Below are 18,019 nucleotides of genomic sequence, written 5' to 3'. Positions count from 1 at the left end.
TCCTCCGCCCCTCTCGGAGAGCCCGGCAAGCTACCGAGAGTATTCGATATGCCAGACACAGTAACAACAAAGTCTCCAATGGAGATGTTACTGGGCCCACTCGAGCAAATCGATGATCAACGGGAGGGCCTTTACTTTACTTTACTTTACTTTACTTTACTTTACTTTACTTACTTTACTTAATGATGTTGACCTTTTCATGTGCCAGTCTGTCATTCACTTATCTTCTTTAGACTATCAAAGAACTGTGTACTAGGAAACTTCAGTGTACCACTAATGAGTTTGCCCCTCTTTTATTTCTTCAAGGATGTTCCAAAATTTTTTTGTTTTTTCTACCCCTAAGAAATTGGCCATAGGTTTTATTTTATTATTAATTATTAGGTGCATGTGTTTTGTTTGTAACGTGTCTCTTTTGTCCTTAGGATGCCTGTAAGATTTTCATGTTATCTCTAGTTTTTAGTGTTTGATGATTTGTAGAAATTTTTGTGAGAGCCCCGAATCCTTACTACAGGACCTTCAGGGAAGGCCAGAAAGATTTGTTGAACTTTTTTTATTTGTGCCTTTGTGGATTTTTACCTCAGTTGTAAAATCTTGTAGCTATTTTTTGCCATTCCCCTTTCCTCTTCTTTGGGAACTGCAGTTACATATGTCTATTTGGCTGTGTATCATTTTATTGAGTAATTATTTCTTAACTTGATATAGCCATTTTAAAATTATTTAGCATTTAGACTTTTAAAGTTTTAAAATATATAGTCATATCTTTTTAGTGCACATTCTTATACTTAATGCATTTGATTTTCCAGTTGAAGGAGAAATTTCCAGTAATGATTAGGTTGAAGGATCACAGATCACAGATCACAGATCATCCTGTTATTCGTCGATTGCCTCGAGCAGGCCCCAGTAACGTCTCCTTCATCCTAGCCCTGAGATTATATTCAAGGCTCTTTAGGAGAATGAGACCCATCATTGTTACTGGTATTTGGCATATTGGGTACGCCACAGGGAGTTTGCCAGACTCTGCTGTGTGGGCAGGCTACATTCGGTAGCCTGCCAGTTTGTCAAAGTAGGAATGAGGTGTCATAATAAGATGTCGCGCGGCTGCGAATGCGGCCGCGCGGTTCCAGGAGCTGGTTTTTATAGTCTCAAAGTCTTGGCCGCTGATGGGATTACACGGCGCCAGGGGGCGAGGTTGGTGGGTGTGACCCCCGCCTACTGGAATTTGGAGGATCTGGGTGGAGGATGCTCAACTCCAATCCGAGTAGGCTTGGAGATCTCGGCCCCGGAACCCACGTGAACCCAGGTTGAAGGATATAATTCTTTTTATGGCTCTTTCTTCAAGAACTTATTTTTTTGGTTATGGGCCACACCAAACCACTCCTGGTGGTGCTTTGGGACTGTATGTGATACTGGGATCTAATCTGGATCTGACGGGTATGAAGAGAGCATCTTACCTGCTGGAAGCTCTTTCCAACCCCTTCTTTATGGTTCTTAAGAAAATTCTAATTGAATTGCGTAATGTCACTCAGAGTATGAAAATACTAATTTCACCAGAGCCTTGCCATAGTTGTAGGTTTTAACTTAAATCTTGTGTACTCATTAATAAGTATAGGGTCTCCACATTGGTTCTCAAGGGCCTTGGGGCCACTCCTGGAGGCATCTGGGCACCAGGACTATGCCCAGGAGAGGTGTCATGCAGTGCTGGATACAGGTGCCAGACATGTGCTCAGGCCCTTACAGCAATTTTCCTGACCCCTCAAGCTTGCCTTTATGTTTTATATTTTTTTTAGAATTTGGGTCAAATATTTTTTCATGTAATATTATACATATTTTACAAACAAAATTATGAGGAAGATTTCAGATTATTAATCCTTTTCATATTTTGCCTATAATTTTCTGAAATAACATAAAACAGAAATTTATATTAAGAACTATTTCTCACTCGATCACTTGACATCCCATTACTCATCGATTTGCTCGAGTGGGCACCAGTAACGTCTCTATTAGTCCCTGTCATGTGTTAGTGTAGCCCAATGGCGTATACTCACTCCAGAAACAGAAAGAGCCTCAAACCGTTCGTTCAGGGTCTTGATTAAGAAATCTGACTATCTCATAGGTGGGCAGCCACACATTATTTTGACTTCCCATGGAATCCAGTTGGTAATGGCTCTAGTCTAGTGGTTGTCTCCAAATCGCATTATGTGTCCAGCCCATCTGATTATCGACACCTTAACAAATGAGACAGCATCTCTGATTCTCTATTGTTGACGGAGGTCGAAACTCCAGATTCCTTCTCTCACTTGAGTGAAGCGTGATACTCCAAGCATAGCTCTTTTGATTTCTTTGGGAGACCCAAATAGCATTCTCATCCTGTTTTCATAGGGCCCAGGTCTCTGAGGCATATGTTAATGAAGGAAGAATGGTGGAGTTGAAGAGATGTGCCCAGAGCCAGAGGTTCTTCATCCTCTTAGCTATATCTTAGACTCTCTTGAAGGTGTTTCAAACCACTCTCCTACTCCTGCACAACTCATGTGCCAGGTAGTTCAGCATGTTGAGATCTAGGTACACATAGCTTCATTCAGAGACGTTCGTTCTGTTAAGAGCAAAGGAAACGTCAGGAACAAGTCCGTTTCTCATGAACACTGTCTTCTTGAGATTCAGCTGTAGTCCGACCTTTCCACACAGCATTTGTGCTGCTTGGCTAATGTTTGGTGTTATTAGAACGATGTCATCAAAGAAGTGGAGTGGTGTAGTTGCCGATTGTCTATTTCACTCACATTCTTCCCATTCCAGTTGTCGCATGGCGTTCTCAAGGGTGGCACTGAAGAGTTTCGGTGAAATGGTATCACCATGCTGAACCCCTCTCTTGACATCAATGATCACCTCCCTGTAGAATGGTGAGATCCTGTTAGAGAATCCATAATACAGCTCATGGAGGATCCTGATGTACTGAGTTTGAATGCTGTTTGGCTAGGGATTCGATGACCGCTTCATTCTCAACAGAATCAAAGGTCTTCCTTAAATCAATGAACATTAGACAGAGCAGCATATTGAATTCCCAAGAAACTTCAATGAAGTTACCGTGTAGATATGGTCGATTGTGCTGAATCCTTTTCGAAAACTGGCTTGCTCACATGGTTGTTCTTCATCTAGTGTTCTGCCAATCCTATTCAGGATCACTTGAGAGAACAGCTTGTAGATGACAGACAATAGGCAGAGCGGGCGATAGTTGCCAATGTCATGGATGTGTTTTTTCTTGTACATTAGTACAGTCCTGCTGGTTTTCCATTAGGATGGAACCTTGCATTCATACAGGTAGCATGTGAAGAGCTGAGCCAGTGTATTGATGAGTACTGATGGCAGGTTCTTCAGGTGTTCAGGTCTGACCTTGTCTGGGCCAGGTGCTGTTCATTTCTTTACTGACAAAATGGTGTGTCGGAAGGGAGAACGTTGGGAATGACATATCCATCCTGCGGAATTTGGTATGTGGCCAGATGGACGTGGCTATCAAAGAGATGTGAGTAGAAGTCATGGATAATCTTCTCCATTGCCCTTCTGGAAGATGTGATAGATTCATCAGGATGTCGGAGGGCAGTCATCTTGGTCTTGTAGTTGGCGAAGGACAGGCAGGCGTTTCGAATGCTTTTCCTGGCTTCTGCCACATAGGCCAGTACTGCTGCTCTTCTCTCTTTGAGGTCTTCCTTTATTGCTTCTCTGCACTGCTTTACAAGCTCGGACATTCGCTTGTGGTTGCCTGAGGCATGCGCCAAGCACATTGGAGAATGAGCTTGAGAGTTTCTGAAGACAGGTGTCTTTTTGTGGCTTCCTCTCCCTCAGCATTCCTCACACAATCATGGAGGTGCTGAACCAGCTGATCGTATTCTTCATCAATGTTTTCAATGACGGCATCTTCCAATGTTGCCAAAATAGTGCCAAAGAGCTCCCAGTTGGTGCTCATTCTGGGAGTTCTCTTCTTAAACTTTGCAGCCCTTTCTCCTAGCTCTGTAAGTAGAATTTTGCACGAAGGATATGGTGGTCTGATTCCATTTGGAATTTTGGGACAACTGAGATATTGGTCAGGCAAAACCATCGATTGAATATGATGTGGTCAATTTCATTGTGGAACTGTCCACTGGGAGACTCCCATGTCCAACATTTAGATTCGACCTTCTGGAACTGTGAATTACTGTGGATGGTCCTGGTTGACATGATGAAGTCAGGCAGTTTCTCACCCTGTTCGTTCCATTCTAGGCCATGGGTCCCTATGTGGAGTTCTTTGGCCCATCTTCTCGGTCCTACCTTGGCATTAAAATCACCAACAATGATACTGTAGAAGGTGTGGTCTTCTTTATAGAATTTCTCCAGCTCCATATAGAATTTCTCAATTTCTTCTTCATCATAATTGGATGTTGGTGCGTAGACAACAAAGATAGAAACTGCCGCAGTGAGCCACATCTATTCAAGTGTAATTGTCCAATTTGGGTTGTAGGCATTCGAATGAATCAGTGCTTATAGCCAAGTTTGTGTTGACAAGGACACTGACACCACCGACTCCTCTTTTGTTGTATGTTCCTCCACGACCCAGCCGTCACCACATTCCAGGCTGCTTTTTCGACCACTCAGGCTGAGCTTCATACATGAGTTAAGCATTACAGAACCAGATAAAGCGAAACTTTGTGACCTTGGACTCCAGACTCAATGGGACCCATAAACAAAGGTCCTCTGCTTGCTTCCACCAATCTCCAGTGACCCAGGGATCACACTCAGAAGACCCACTCTGCTGGAGCCAGATAAATACCTCCTCAGCCAACCTCCACTCCTTCCACTCCACAGCTGCTGCCACGCACCAGGCTACTTTCCGGACACATCATAAGACACTTAATACCTATTTTTCATTATTACCGCACCATATTTGATGGGGTTCAAATATGGTTTGAACCATGGGAACACCTGCAAGGGTGATTAGAGATGGCTCTAAAAGCCTCTGTCTCTCTCGGAGAGACCGGCAAGCTACCGAGAGTATCTCACCCACATGGCAGAGCCTTGCAAGCTATCCATGGTGTATTCAATGTGACAAAAGCAATAAATACAATGGGTCTCATTCTCCTGACCCTGAAAGAGCCCCCAATACGGCAGCATTAAGACGGATGAGTGAGGATAGGCTGATAAAATCTCAGGGCCGAACTAGGTGCCAAAATGAAGAAGGATTAAAATGACTGTACTTTCAACGCGTGTATGTTGGCATTGGAAGCATCCATTAAAGACCTGATTGATGGTGCAAGTGTGGAAGATCAAGTACGGCATCATTGGTCTGACCAAAATGAGAAGACATTGATCACATCACACCATTTTTGACACTGGAGAAGAAGAACTCGTAACTATTTAAAAGTTATAATATGGTTTAAAATCCAGAAGCTGGGGCTGGAGAGATAGCACAGCAGGTAGGGCATTTGCCTTGCACGCGGCCGACCTGGGTTCGATTCCCAGCACCCCATATGGTCCCCTGAGCACCGCCAGGAGTAACTCCTGAGTGCAGAGCCAGGAGTAACCCCTGTGCATTGCCAGGTGTGACCCAAAAATCAAAAATAAAATAAAATAAAGTAAAGTAAGTAAAGTAAAGGCCCTCCCGTTGATCATCGATTTGCTCGAGCGGGCCCAGTAACGTCTCCATTGGAGACTTTGTTGTTACTGTGTCTGGCATATCAAATACTCTCGGTAGCTTGCCGGGCTCTCTGAGAGGGGCGGAGGAATCGAACTCGGGTCGGCCATGTTGGCCGCTTGTAAGGCGAACGCCCTACCCACTGTGCTATCGTAAAATAAAAATCCAGAAGCTGTGTAAAGTAAAATGATGGGGACAGGAAGATTGCTGGAAGGACTGGAATGCATGCTTGTTATACATATCGCTCATCCGCTTATCCTGAGCATAACCTCCCTATCACATTGGGTCATTCCCATCACCACTCTCAACCTTTTCCTTTTTAAAAAAAATATTTTATTTTATAATTGTTTTTATTGAAACACAGTGAATTACAATATTACCAAGTTATTCATGATTGAGTCTCAGGCAATAAAGTTACAACTTCAGTGTCCACTTCACTCCACCAATGTCCTCAGGTGCCTGGTCTGCCCTGCACGTTATACCTCCTTTCAGCATTCCATTTTCCTACAGTGACCAATTCCTTCCACCAATGTCATATAGTACTCTCATCTGACCTTTATCCAGATAAGAATAATCGTTGTGTTATACATTGCATAACACAAATGACAATGAGGGAAAGTTTTCAACTCATAGTAGATACAAGTCTAATCTCCCAAATATATAAAAAGAGCTTTTAGAATCTGAAAAACAAAACAAAATAAAACAAAACAACCCAAGGAGTTTATTAGAAAAATGTCAATGGTTGGAGCAGAAAAAATTTCAATTTTCTTTAACATGAAAATTTGCTCAACTCTCACCATATAGAAATGCAAATTAAAATTGTACAGAGATTTACTTTTCACCTACCAATTTGGCAAAGATGAAAAACGGATATTGTATGTAAGGGTGTGATGAATTTTGTTTTTTTTTTTTAAGTTTATTTGCTTTATTTTTTATTTATTTACTTATTTTGCTTTTTTGGGTCACACCTGGCGATGCTTAGGGATTACTCCTGGCTCTGTATTCAGGAATTACTCCTGGCAGTGCTCAGGGGGCCATATGGGATGCTGGGAATTGAACCCAGGTTGGACGCATGCAAGGCAAACACCCTACCAACTGTACTAGCTCTCTGGCCCTTAATTTAGGGTTTTTTGGGGAGAAAGGGTGGTGTGTAGATTGTTTTGGGACTATACCTGGTGTTGTATACTCCTGAGTTGTTTCTGGGGTTGGGATAAAGCAGTGAGAACCATGCAGAATTGGGGATGAAACCTAGACCTCCCACATATGAGCACACTTCCAAGCCCTTTGGGCTATCTCTTTAGAACACTCTGCTCCTTTTGGTGGTGCTACAGTCAAATCCAGGGCCTCATACTTGCAAGGAAGCTGCTCTATTGCTAAGCTCCATCTCTAGCATGTGAGAAATTTTTATATATTGCAATCTGATATACTAAATTGGACTACCACTCCTATGTACTTAAAAAAATGGTGAATGCGTCTATCCTCTGATATAGCAGTTCTACTCTTTTGAATTATTCCATAGGTCTTTCTACATCCATATAACCTATTTACAATATAATTATCATGGTAGTACTGTAGCACCGTCCTCCCGTTGTTCATCAATTTGCTCAAGTGGGCACCAGTAGCATCTTGCAACAAATTGTGAGACTTGTTACTGTTTTTGGCATATTGAATATGCCACAGGTAGCTTACCATTTTTTGCCATGTGGGTGAGATACTCTTAGTAGCTTGCCAGGCTCTCCGAGAGGGGTGGAGGAATTGAACCTGGGTCTGCAGCATGCAAGGCAAACGCCCTACCTGCTGTGGATGTAAGGGCATTCTGGCTGTGACATCTGTTACCCCATTGATCACCAGGGTTGATTCGGCTATCTGGCTGGTTAGGCGGGTGTCCCCTTCTTCCCTCGCCATTCCATGTGCGTCCCCTCTGAAGCTGCACGCTCGGTTGAAGAGGATGGCCTTCCTCAAATAGAGACGCACCAATCTTGGGTCAAGGGTATATGAGGTTCCTGCTAGGACCTCCAATTATCATAGTAATTTTTGAAATAGCAAAAATAAATGTAACAGCTAGAGAAAAAGGGTAAGGGGTGCAGCACTTACCTTGCATGCAGCTTACCCTAGTTCTGTCCCTGGCACCACATATGGTCTCCTGAGCACTGTCTGAACAGGGATAAAGGAATAATCCGTCACACTCCTGATATGCACAACTTCTCCCCATGCCTCAAAAATATGAAAGTATCTAGGCTACAGATTAAATGATAAGTCATCTTTCAAATGTAGTTTTATATATAAAATGAGATGGATCTCTACGTATGATTTGGGAAGATGCAGAGAAGTGAAGAAAAGAGATGTGCTCTTCTGTGAATATTCTTATATCTTGAGAATAAATTCTACAGAATTATGTGAAACCAATATTTATTTTTTTAAATTTTTGTTAGTGAAACACCATGAGGTACAGTTGTAGACTTACAAACTTTCATGCTTGGGTTTAAGTTATACAATGATTGATTACCCATCTCTCCACCAGTACCCACTCTCCACCACCAATGATCCCGGTAACCCTTCCACCCCCACCCCATCCCCCCACCCCACCCTGCCTCTGTGGTAGGGCATTTCCTTTTTCTGTCTCTTTCCTTTAGGGTGTTTTGGTTTGCAATAGAGGTATTGAGTGGCCATTGTGTTTTGTCCATAGTCTGCTCCCAGCACGCATCTCCTATCCCGAGTGAATCCTCCAAACACCCTTTATTTGGTGTTACCTTCTCTATCTGAGCTGCTTTTCCCCCCAGCATGTGATGCTGGCTTCCAAGCCGTGGAGCAGACCTCCTGGTACTTACCTCAACTATTCTTGAGTGTTTGTCTCCTATTCTGTTACCTCATATTCCCCAGATGAGTGCCGTCTTTCTGTGTCTGTCCCTCTCTTTCTGATTCATCTCACTTAGCAAGATACTTTTCCATGTAGAACCACGTGTATGCAAATTTCATGACTTCATCTTTTCCAACAGCTGCATAGTATTCCATTGTGTAGATGTACCAAAGTTTCTTTAACCAGTCATCTGTTCTTGGGCACTTGGGTTTTTTCCAGATTTTGGCTATTGTGAACAGTGCAGCAATGAACATAGAAGTGCAGATGTAATTTTGACTGTACTTTTTTTTTACCTCTCCTAGATATATTTTCAGAAATGGTATTGCTGGGTCAAATGGGAGCTCAGTTTCTAATTTTTTGAGAATCGTCCATACTGTTTTCCAAAAGGGCTGAACCAGTCGGCATTCCCACCAGCAGTGTAGGAGAGTCCCTTTCTTGCCATATCCGTGCCAACATTGGTTGCTTTTGTTCTTTTGGATGTGGGCCAGTCTCTGTGGTGTGAGACGATGTCTCATTGTTGTTTTGATCTGCATCTCCCTGATGATTAATGATGTAGAGCATTTTCTCACGTGCCTTTTAGCCATTCAAAACCAATATATTTTATTTTTTAGGGGTAGGCAAAATCAAAGTAGCCAGGGATGAGATATGAACAAAACACTTCCATGCCTTTTATTTATTTATATTCATTTAATCTTTGAAGTGTGAAGACTTCTGTGAATTATTTATAATGACCATTCTTTTGTTTCTGTGAGTTGACATCTAACTTAATGACCATTAATGTAATTTCTTCTCTCTAGAAAAGGATTCCACGCTGAGGGATGGACTTCTGATATTCTTCTTTTTGGTAGTTCCCCTTCTTGTGCTTGCTGCCTTTGCCTTCATAAAGAGAGATCAGCTACAGAAAAGATGCTTCCGGAAGAAGAGATCACGAACATATGAGTACAGAGATTTTCCATTTTAATTAATATTATATTTCAATTATTAATGATGATCATATTGTAGAAGTGGATTTTAAAATAGGATTCTGGGTTTTTTTTTATTTTGGAATGGTAAGCAGGGATTGAAAGGTAGTAGTCATGCAGTATGTCTTTTAGTGGTAAAAGGAAAAGATTATTGGTGATCAGCTTCCAGGATTATTGGTGATCAGCTTCCAGGATTTTCTAATTCTCTGAGAATCAGTTTTAATTCTCAGATTTTAGGGGGAAATGAGGTAAAAGTTTAAAACAATGGCCTTAATCAACCACATTTTATAACTTTTTAGAATATCAGTTTATTCTGTTGTTAAGACAGGGTTAAAAACATCTTGTAATATGAGGATTAAAAACATAGAAATTTTAGCTATAATCTTAACGTTTACCACTACCATTTTGTATTTGGGAAGATATGAGGTATATGTCATATAGAAAAATTTTAATAGTAATTGGCTTCAAAATCTTGTATCTTTCAGATCAGATAACAAAAATCAAGCAAAAATTCCTAGACAGCCAGTGAGTGTTCCTCGCCATGTTTCCCCAGTGACTCCTCCCAGGCAAGCTGTAAGTTTATAAAGAAAAAATTCTTTTTCCTTTTTTTTTCATTGAATCACAGTGAAATACAGTTACAAACTTGTTCATGATTGTGTGTCAGCCATACAGTGTTCCAACACCCAAACACCTGTCCCTTCACTAGTGTCTATTTCCCACCACCAGTGTCCTGAGTTCTGCCCCCGCCCCCTACAGCCTGCCTCTAGGGCAGATACTTTTCTTCTCTCTCTTTCTCTCTCTCTCTTTCTCTTTCTCTCTCTCTCTCTCTCACACACACATACTCTTCCTTCGTCTCTCACTTTCTCCCTCCTTCTCTCTCATTCACTCTTCTTCTGTTCCCCTCACTCTCTCTTTATAGGTGCTGTGGTTTGCAGTACTGTTACTGAAAGGTTATCATGTATATCAGTTTACTATTTTCAGCACTCACTTCTTGTCCAGATTGATCATTTCCAATTATTGTCATAGTGGTCCCTTTTCTGTCCTAACTGCACTTCCCCATTACTTGTGGCAAGCTTTTTTGGGTGTTCATCTTCTATTCTGTTACCTCATATTCCCCAGATAAGTGCAGTCTTTCTATGTCTGTCCCTCTCTTCCTGATTCATCTTACTTAGCATGATACTTTCCATGTAGAACCACTTGTATGCAAATTTCATAACTTCATCTTTTCTAACAGCTGCATAGTATTTCATTGTGTAGATGTACCAAAGTTTCTTTAACCAGTCATCTGTTCTCGGGCACTTGGGTTTTTTCCAGATTTTGGCTATTGTGAACAGTGCAGCAATGAACATGGAAGTGCAGATGTCATTTTGACTGTACTTTTTTACCTCTCCTAGATATATTTCCAGGAGTAGGTATTGTTGGGTCAAATGGGACCCATCTTTTGGCCCTCTTTTCTACTGTCTACGGGTATTATTCTTATACTGTGTGTGTTTTTCATTTTTAATACATATATATATATTCTGCAAATGAGTGTCATCATTCTGTTTCTCTCCCTCTTAATCATTTCACTCAGCATAGTAGTCTCCATGTCCATCCATGTACAAGCAAATTTCATGACTTCATTTTTCCTAACAGCTGTGTAGTATTCCCTTGTTTAGATGAACCATAATTTCTTTGTCCAGCCTCTCTTCTCAGACACTTGGGTTGTTTCCAGATTCTGGCAGTTGTGAATAGTGCTGCAATAAACATAGAAGTGCAGGTGGCTTTTCTGTTGTATGTTTTGGGCACCTAAGGTATATTTCCAGAAGTGGTATTGCTGGACTGAATGAAAGCCCAATTTCTATTTTTTTGAGGAATGCCCATATTGTTTTCCAAAAAAGGCTGCATCAGTCAACATTCCCACCAGAGTCCCTTTCTGCATCCGAGTCAGCTCTGGGTTACACTTGTTCTTTTTGATGTGTGCCAATCTCTGTATATTACATTCTCATGACTTATTTTATCTTTTAAACTTTGTATATTTTCCATCACTTAAAGATAACACTTAGGTTTGTGGACCACATCTGACAGTGCTCAAGAGTTTCTCCCAGCTTTGTACTCACTCCCACTCAGGGCCATATGGTGCTTAGATCAAACCCAGGACTTCTGCTTTCGAAGCATGCACTCAGTCCTTTGAATTGTTTCGTCAGCCTAATTTACTGAATCCAGAACTTTGCTTGTGTAAGTGCTCTATCAATGAGCAGCACCCCGTGGCAAAGTTTTGTACCTCTCTGTTTTATTCCCCTCTCCAATGGTTTATTATTTTTTTTCAACATCCAGCAGTGGCGGGTTGGAGAATCTGCTCTAACTTCTGTGCTTGGGTGTTGCCCATGGTGTTGCTCCGGGGACCATCTGGTGCCAGGGAGTGTGCCCAGAGCTCCTGCAAGCAGAGCCTGTGCTCCAGCCTATTGAGCGATGTCCCTGGTGGCGTGGCTTATCTTTGTATTTTCATCTTTTCATCAATTTCATGCCTTTAAATTGCACACGTTGGTGAAATAATCTATTTGTCTTCATTCTGGTTTATTTGGCTTGCATAATTTCCTGTACTTTTCCCATTTTGTTGCAAAATGCAAAATTTCCTCTTTTTTTGTAGCTTTTTTTTTTGTAGAATATAGCATTCCACTGTATAAATGTGTCACTTTGGTTTTTTGGGTTTTTTTGAGCTAAATATCATTTTTTATTTAATTTTTATTAGTGAAACACCATGAGGTACAGTTGTAGACTTACAAATTTTTGTGCTTGGGTTTCAGTTATACAATGATCGAGTACCCATCCCTCCACCAGTGTCCATTCTCCACCACCACCGGTCCCAGTATCCCTCCCATCCCCTCACTTTGTTTTTTAACTAAATCATTTCGATGAACACTTAAGTTATTTCCAAATTTTGGTATTGGAAATAATGCTACCATACACATTGAAATGGACATAACTTTTCTATTAGTATTTTTATGTTGTTAAGATAGTAACCCAAAGGTAGTATGACTGCCTCATATGATAGTGCTCTCCCTCCCTCCCTTTCTCTCTCCTACTCACCTTCCTCCCTCCTCCTTTCTCCCTCTCTCCCTCTTACCCCTCCCCTTCTTCCCTCCCCTCCCTCCCTTTCACCCCATAGAACTTCTTCAATGTTCCTAGGGTGCCGGTTTAGTACCCATGGATTCTTCTACATTTTTCCAAGTAACTTTTTCTTCCTCTGTCAAATTTAGGGGGAGGGTGGATCTTTCCTTATTGATTTCCTTCTCCTCCCCCCCCCCCCCACCGTCCTCCCAGCCCCTTTGAGTGAAACCCACTATAGTGTGCACCAGCGTGGCTGTCAAGATAGTGCTTACTGATGCTGTGTCTAATCAGCCGCCGTTCTCCTTTTCTCCCTTTCTGTAAAAGCCTCTGTTGCTTTTCCAGGTTTCAGGTCTGGTTTGTGTAGGTTAATCCCTTGTTTTGATGTGGCTGGTGAGACTGGAAGGAACTAAACACAAGTTTCCTATTGCGCCTCTTGGCCCTGCCCTACCCCTTCGTTTCTCATTGTTTGGTTTGTGAATTATTTCTTGTTTTCTAGAAACACATCCAATTCTTTTTTAAAATTCCAATTTGATATCTTAACACACATTTTAAAATATCAGTATGTACTTTATTGTAATATTTAGGCCACTATTTGTAAGAGCTTTGCTTTTAATAAATATACACTATTCTAGAATACTACTTATTATTATTTTTTTTAAATTTTTATTAGTGAAACACCATGAGGTACAGTTGTGGACATTACAAGTTTTTGTGCTTGGGTTTCAGTTATACAATGATCGAGTACCCATCCCTCCACCAGTGCCCATTCTCCACCCCCAATGATCCCAGTATCCCTCTGCCCTCCCCCCATCCCATCCCACCTCTGTGGCAGGGCATTCCCTTTTGTTCTTTCTCTCTTTTTGGTTGCTGAGCTTTGCAAAAGAGGCATTGAGTGGCAATCATGTCCATTTTTTAGTCTACTTTCAGCATGTATCTCCCATCCTGGGAGGATCCTCTCAGCACCCTTTACTTGCTGTTCCCTTCTCTATCTGAGCTGCCTTTTCGCTTAGCATGTGCAGCTGGCCTTCAAGCCATGGAGTGGACCTCCTGGTATTTATCTCGACTATTCTTGGATGTTAGTGTCCTGTTTTGTTACTTTACATTCCCCAGATGAATGCAATCTCTCTATGTCTGTCCCTCTCTTTCTGACTCATCTCACTTAGCATGATACTTTCCATGTAGTACCACTTGTATGTAAATTTCATGACTTCGTCTTTTCTAACAGCTGCGTAGTGCTCCATTGTGTAAATGTACCAAAGTGTCTTTAACCAGTCATCTGTTCTTGGGCACTCGGGTTTTTTCCAGATTTTGGCTACTGTGAACAGTGCAGCAATGAACATAGAAGTGCAGATGTCATTTCGGCTATACTTTTTTGCCTCTCTGGGATATATTCCCAGGAGTGGTACTGCTGGATCAAATGGAGCTCAATTTCTAATTTTTTTAGAATTGTCCGTACTGTTTTCCAAAAGGGCTGAACCAGTCAGCATTCCCACCACTACTTAAAATGGGTGTTTTACATCTTGCTATCACAAAAAAATAACATCAAATATCCTTATACCTAAGTCTTTGCATGCATGAAAAAGTATATGTCAGATAAATTCCAAGAAATGGACTTTAACTGTCTTTTCCAAAATGCTATTCCTGTACCATGGCCAAAGGGGACAGAGACTGTCTGTCTGTCTGTGTGTCTGTCCCTTCTCTATTTTCACAATGTGAGAAAATTGCTTTAGAGGGCAAAAATATAGCAGAATATGAATAATGTTTAAGCTCTTCTCCAATCATATGTATTTTCTTAATTCATAGTGTTTTAGGAATTAATAGCAGATTGTGATAAACTCTGCGTCATTGATTTTTTTAATATATCCCCATTTTCTCTAACTTTCCCAAATGTGATGGGATATGCATAAAATGTTTTAATTTTTGCTATCTTACTTGAGTTCATGTTATAGAGCCTCACTTTGTTGTAAAACTTCAAATGCCTTTTTAAGGAAGGATATAATAAATTCCAAAATTGAGTTTTGTTAATTAGTTATATTTATAGTATCAGGTATTGTTTAGGTGTATTCACACATTATTTGGTAGATTTTATTTAAAATCGAACACGTCACATTTTTAACTGAATGTAGTTTATTAGAACACATTATGTGATATTTCTGTTTTATGGATTTTTAAAAAATGACCTTAAAATAATTGTGTTCTACATTCAGTGGCAAATATGTTGAAGAAGCAAAATATTTTAAGATGTTTGCATCATCTATCATTAATCATTGATTTAAACTATATTGAACTTTCACATGGAAATCAAACTATCTGAATATATTATGCTGATAACTGTTTCTGTTTTCAGCCTATCTATGCAAACAGATTTCCAACACCTGCGTACACAGCCACGCAGCCTCAGCAGTTTCCATCAAGGTTTGAAATGAATTCTTTTAGATTATTTGATCAAAACCCTGTACTTAATGTCTACATTTTCCCTTGTATTTTGTTTTCGTTTGGGGGGCCATGTTGACAGTGCTCAGGGCTTACTCCTGGGAGGGTGGAGGAGACCAGTTGGGATGCTGGGGACCCAATCTGGGTTGACCATATGCAAGGCAAGTGCCCTACCCACTGAGCTATGCCTTCGGCTCCTGCCCATTTATTTTAATTTAATTTAGGATAAGGTGTTTATTGCCAACTATTTTGATAGAGCACACATTTCTGAAAGTTTTTAAGGGGTCAGAGGGAAAGACTCAAAGGGCTGGAGTGCTGCTCTATGTGGTCCCCACACTGCATTGTTCTCTGAAAATGCCAGGGGGGAACCCCAGTGCTCTGGGCCAGGAGGTAGGCCCTAGCACCACTGGGTGTGGTCCCCAAACAAAACAAAAAGAAGTTTTAAGTTTTGTCATATTAATGCAGTGCCAAAATAAAGTTTTAAAGAAGTTTAAAAAATTTGGTCAACTGCTACTACAATTTAATATATTTTAAGATTCAGAAACAAGCAGCTTCAAAATAACTAGCAGTATTGGGAAGGTGTAATAGGGGTGTTGGGATTGGTGTTGGAATACTGAATGTCTAACTAAACAGATGACAGCCAGATAGGTTGGGCCAGACTTTGCCTCAGGAACAGTTAGGAAATGGAGGTGACCTCGGGGCAGCTCTGCATTAGCAGAGCCAGGCGGCAGAGGGTTGGTTTTTGGTGAGCACTGCATTGAGTCCCCACCCTCTACCTCCAAAAGAATTGTCAGCAATATTAGAATGGCATATTTGGCTTCTAATGAGTGTAAAATTATTTAAAGCTCACAATTGTTCTTTTTTCCCCTTCCTCATAGGCCACCTCCACCACAACCGAAAGTATCATCTCAGGGAAATTTAATACCTGCTCGTCCTGCTCCTGCACCACCTTTATACAGTTCTCTAACTTGATTTTTTTTTTTTTACAACTTTCCTTATGCCAGTAATCTTCAGGAAACTGAGCTAATAGGTTTATCCCCCTGATATTTTCTTGAAAGCCTTTCTTGCTGCAACTGTGAATGAAAACAAGATACTACGAAACAGACTTTACTAATTACACAGGAAAACTGAGAACAGAAATAGAGTTGTCAGAATTGAAAAATACGAAAAATGTAATAAAACCAGGGAATCTAGAATAATATGAAATTTTCATCATTGAGTGAATTGTTTTCAGTTGTATGTGAATTAATGTACTTAACATGGATTATATTATTTTGAACATGCTAGTGTAATGATTCTCAAAAAGATTTAAGTTTTACCATGTATTTCATTGCAATTCTGAATTCTTTAGTTATTATTAATGTAGTTCTGGTTGAACATATGGAAATCTAATACTTTTGGAATTTGATTAGTTAGGTGCCAGTAATAGATGATAGTTTTCATCTTGAATGGGCTAATCTCATCAAACTTTAGTCTTGTTTATTTCATTCATGACATGAGTAGTTAGGTACCAGTAATAAATGATAGTCTTCATCTTGAATGGACTAATTTATTAAACACTAGTCTTGTCTATTTCGTTCACTACGAGTAAATGTTATATTCTCAGAAAATGCATAAAACCTACATAAGATATTGTGTTTTTAAAAGTATAAAATACTTTTAAACGTATATGTGTGTATTCACACACATCTTTCATTTTTATGGTCATTCTATGGATAAATGATTCTGTGGATTCTATAGGCAATAGAATCTTTGCATCTATCTACGGATAATGATTAGAAAAGTTAATACAATTTCTATTTGTAATCATGTTGTAGCATGACATTCTTTTAGAATATCATATTTTAAATAAATAATAAAACTTCAGGTACAAAGTATTTAATAGAGCTAATCAGATACTGTTGATTCATGGACATAGCAAAGCAGGAGCTATTATAATGTCTTCAATCAGTTGTGCTGTCAAAACCACTTGGGAATTTCCTGAGCACTTTAATGAAATCTAAAATCTTTGTTTTCAAACTTAATTAATATAAGTTAGAATGTTTACATTTACCAAGGTGTACTACATCATTTTTCTGTCACTAATTTTTTTCAAAGAGAAAGGGGAAGAGGTAATCATTTTTAGACAAGGACAAAAAATGTAGTGTCTGAATTATCGTCTCACCTGTGTTAAAAAGATAATTTGATTTTTACTAATGGAATAAATGTAATGTATTGATGGTAAAATTTTAAGCTTTCAAAATTTTTCATGAGCTTTCATACATAATAATGTTCAATAAATTTATTAACTAAATTTCATTAGCTAAAATATTTGGTTTGTATATATATAAATATACAAATACAATATTTACAACAAATAAAATACTTGAAATTCTGTTTTGTGTTGTCTAGTAACAGCCTAAATACTCAGCTATTTATTACTTTATTAATTGAAACATAATACTTTAAATGAAATGCTAATGAAAATTTTGTACATGTTTTCTCATTAAGTTTTTAGAATTTTAACTACTTGTACACAGTGCCTTTTATTAAAAGAAACAATTTAGTGTTGATAAACATGGATATTTTAATTTTTTGAAGGTGTTACATTATTTTAACATGCTTATATTAAAATTGTAAATTATTCTAAGTGAAGACTATTCATTTTTACAAGATCAGTGAGTGAATTTATGATCGACTAAACTATTGAGCTTTTTCACTCATACTTTTAATTTTTGCAACTAATTTATTTCAGTGAAATTTTATAGTTGGATACAGCTTATAATTAGATAATCCTTTAGATCCTTTAACATGTAGAAAATATCTAAATGATCTACTTGATCAGTCTGTTTCATACACTTTTTTGTATATTTTCATATAGTTCATGTGTTAATCACTTAGGTTTGTTCTTCATTTGTTTGATTTCCCATTAAACTGTAAAATTTTTTGGTCATAGATGTCATTTCAAAATCTAATATGAAAGAGCTTTCTTGCCATTTGTTAATGATATCTTAGTAAGTAAAAGTAAGTATGAGCGATAGC

At 39.4% G+C, this 18,019-nt stretch overlaps 1 protein-coding gene across 1 annotated transcript in view; it reads left to right on the top strand.

Moving 5' to 3' along the window:
* Nucleotides 1–17,374, top strand: part of ADAM9 (ADAM metallopeptidase domain 9) — a 136,375-nt gene extending 119,001 nt beyond the window's left edge. Inside the window, exons 19-22 of the mRNA XM_056116799.1 lie at nucleotides 9,311–9,452; nucleotides 9,961–10,048; nucleotides 14,913–14,980; nucleotides 15,877–17,374. Of these exons, the coding sequence (XP_055972774.1) occupies nucleotides 9,311–9,452; nucleotides 9,961–10,048; nucleotides 14,913–14,980; nucleotides 15,877–15,970 (392 nt within the window). The 3' untranslated portion in view covers nucleotides 15,971–17,374. The remainder of the gene's footprint in view (nucleotides 1–9,310; nucleotides 9,453–9,960; nucleotides 10,049–14,912; nucleotides 14,981–15,876) is intronic.
* The last annotated feature ends 645 nt before the right edge of the window (nucleotides 17,375–18,019 follow it).

Source organism: Sorex fumeus, unplaced genomic scaffold (assembly GCF_029834395.1).
Source record: "Sorex fumeus unplaced genomic scaffold, SorFum_2.1 ptg000033l, whole genome shotgun sequence".
Lineage (NCBI taxonomy): Eukaryota > Metazoa > Chordata > Mammalia > Eulipotyphla > Soricidae > Sorex > Sorex fumeus.
Note: the sequence above shows the minus strand (reverse complement) of the source record. Positions and strands in the feature narration are given on the sequence as shown.